The 850-nt window shown below is 37.1% G+C and overlaps 1 protein-coding gene across 1 annotated transcript; it reads right to left on the reverse strand.

Moving 5' to 3' along the window:
• Positions 1–371: 371 nt before the first annotated feature.
• TUNAR (TCL1 upstream neural differentiation-associated RNA) lies at positions 372–518 on the reverse strand. Its single transcript, XM_061997780.1, has one exon. It carries the CDS (start codon positions 516–518, stop codon positions 372–374), a length of 147 nt encoding a protein of 48 aa, XP_061853764.1.
• Between the last annotated feature and the right edge of the window lie 332 nt (positions 519–850).

The raw sequence follows: 850 nt of genomic DNA on the forward strand, positions 1-850 counted from the left end.
ATACAGCATACATCTCTAATTGTATACAGTGCACAGTTTCTTTCTCGATTCTTGGGGTTTTTTAAATTGTGTTAAAACAACATATCCCTGGTGAGTTTCTTCAAAGCTACAGCTTACATAATTGCACTCATTTTCCCCCAAACTGAAAACTAAATTGAAAGGAAGAGGGTAGACAGAAGAGTTAAACTCGTTACTGTGTGAAAAAGTCTTGTTAAATTAGTTGTGCTTCAGCCTTCACTGCCTGTGGGCAGTGCTTTTATGATGTGTTAATATGATACAGAGTCAATTCCGATTAAACAACTTGTCAATAGTCAGCAATAGTCTTCACTCTCAACGGCTGCTTTATCTGGTCTATTTGCATGCCTTCTAGTTTACAAGGTTGTGTAAATATACACAAAGATGATCACAATGAGGTTCAGAATTGTCCCAATAATCCCAAGCATTGCCAAGATGGTTTCTTCTCTGCTTTCCTTTTCTTGACTTCCTTTATCTTCTTCATTTCCACTAGTGATTACCATCTTGGTGACCAGTTTCTTTATCCTCCCCTTCAGGATAACCTAGATTTAGGAAGAAAAACATCAAAATGGATTGTCAGTTTGAGTTTCCAAACCCATACTAATAGTGGAGCTGGTCGCAGAATTTTTGCCCCATGATACGTTTTATTAAGAATTTAGTTTCAAATGGTTCGTATTTTTGCTAGCTAGTTAGTAAATGTTTCATTCATACTTCAGCTAGCCTGTAGGCTACTTATAACCCTTCTTATAACCACTCTTTGCTTATGTGCCAGCCATCATTCGTAACACGAAAAACCCATCTGCAACATCATTGTAAAACTGGTTAGAAACGTACT

Source organism: Colius striatus, chromosome 6 (assembly GCF_028858725.1).
Source record: "Colius striatus isolate bColStr4 chromosome 6, bColStr4.1.hap1, whole genome shotgun sequence".
Taxonomy (NCBI): domain Eukaryota; kingdom Metazoa; phylum Chordata; class Aves; order Coliiformes; family Coliidae; genus Colius; species Colius striatus.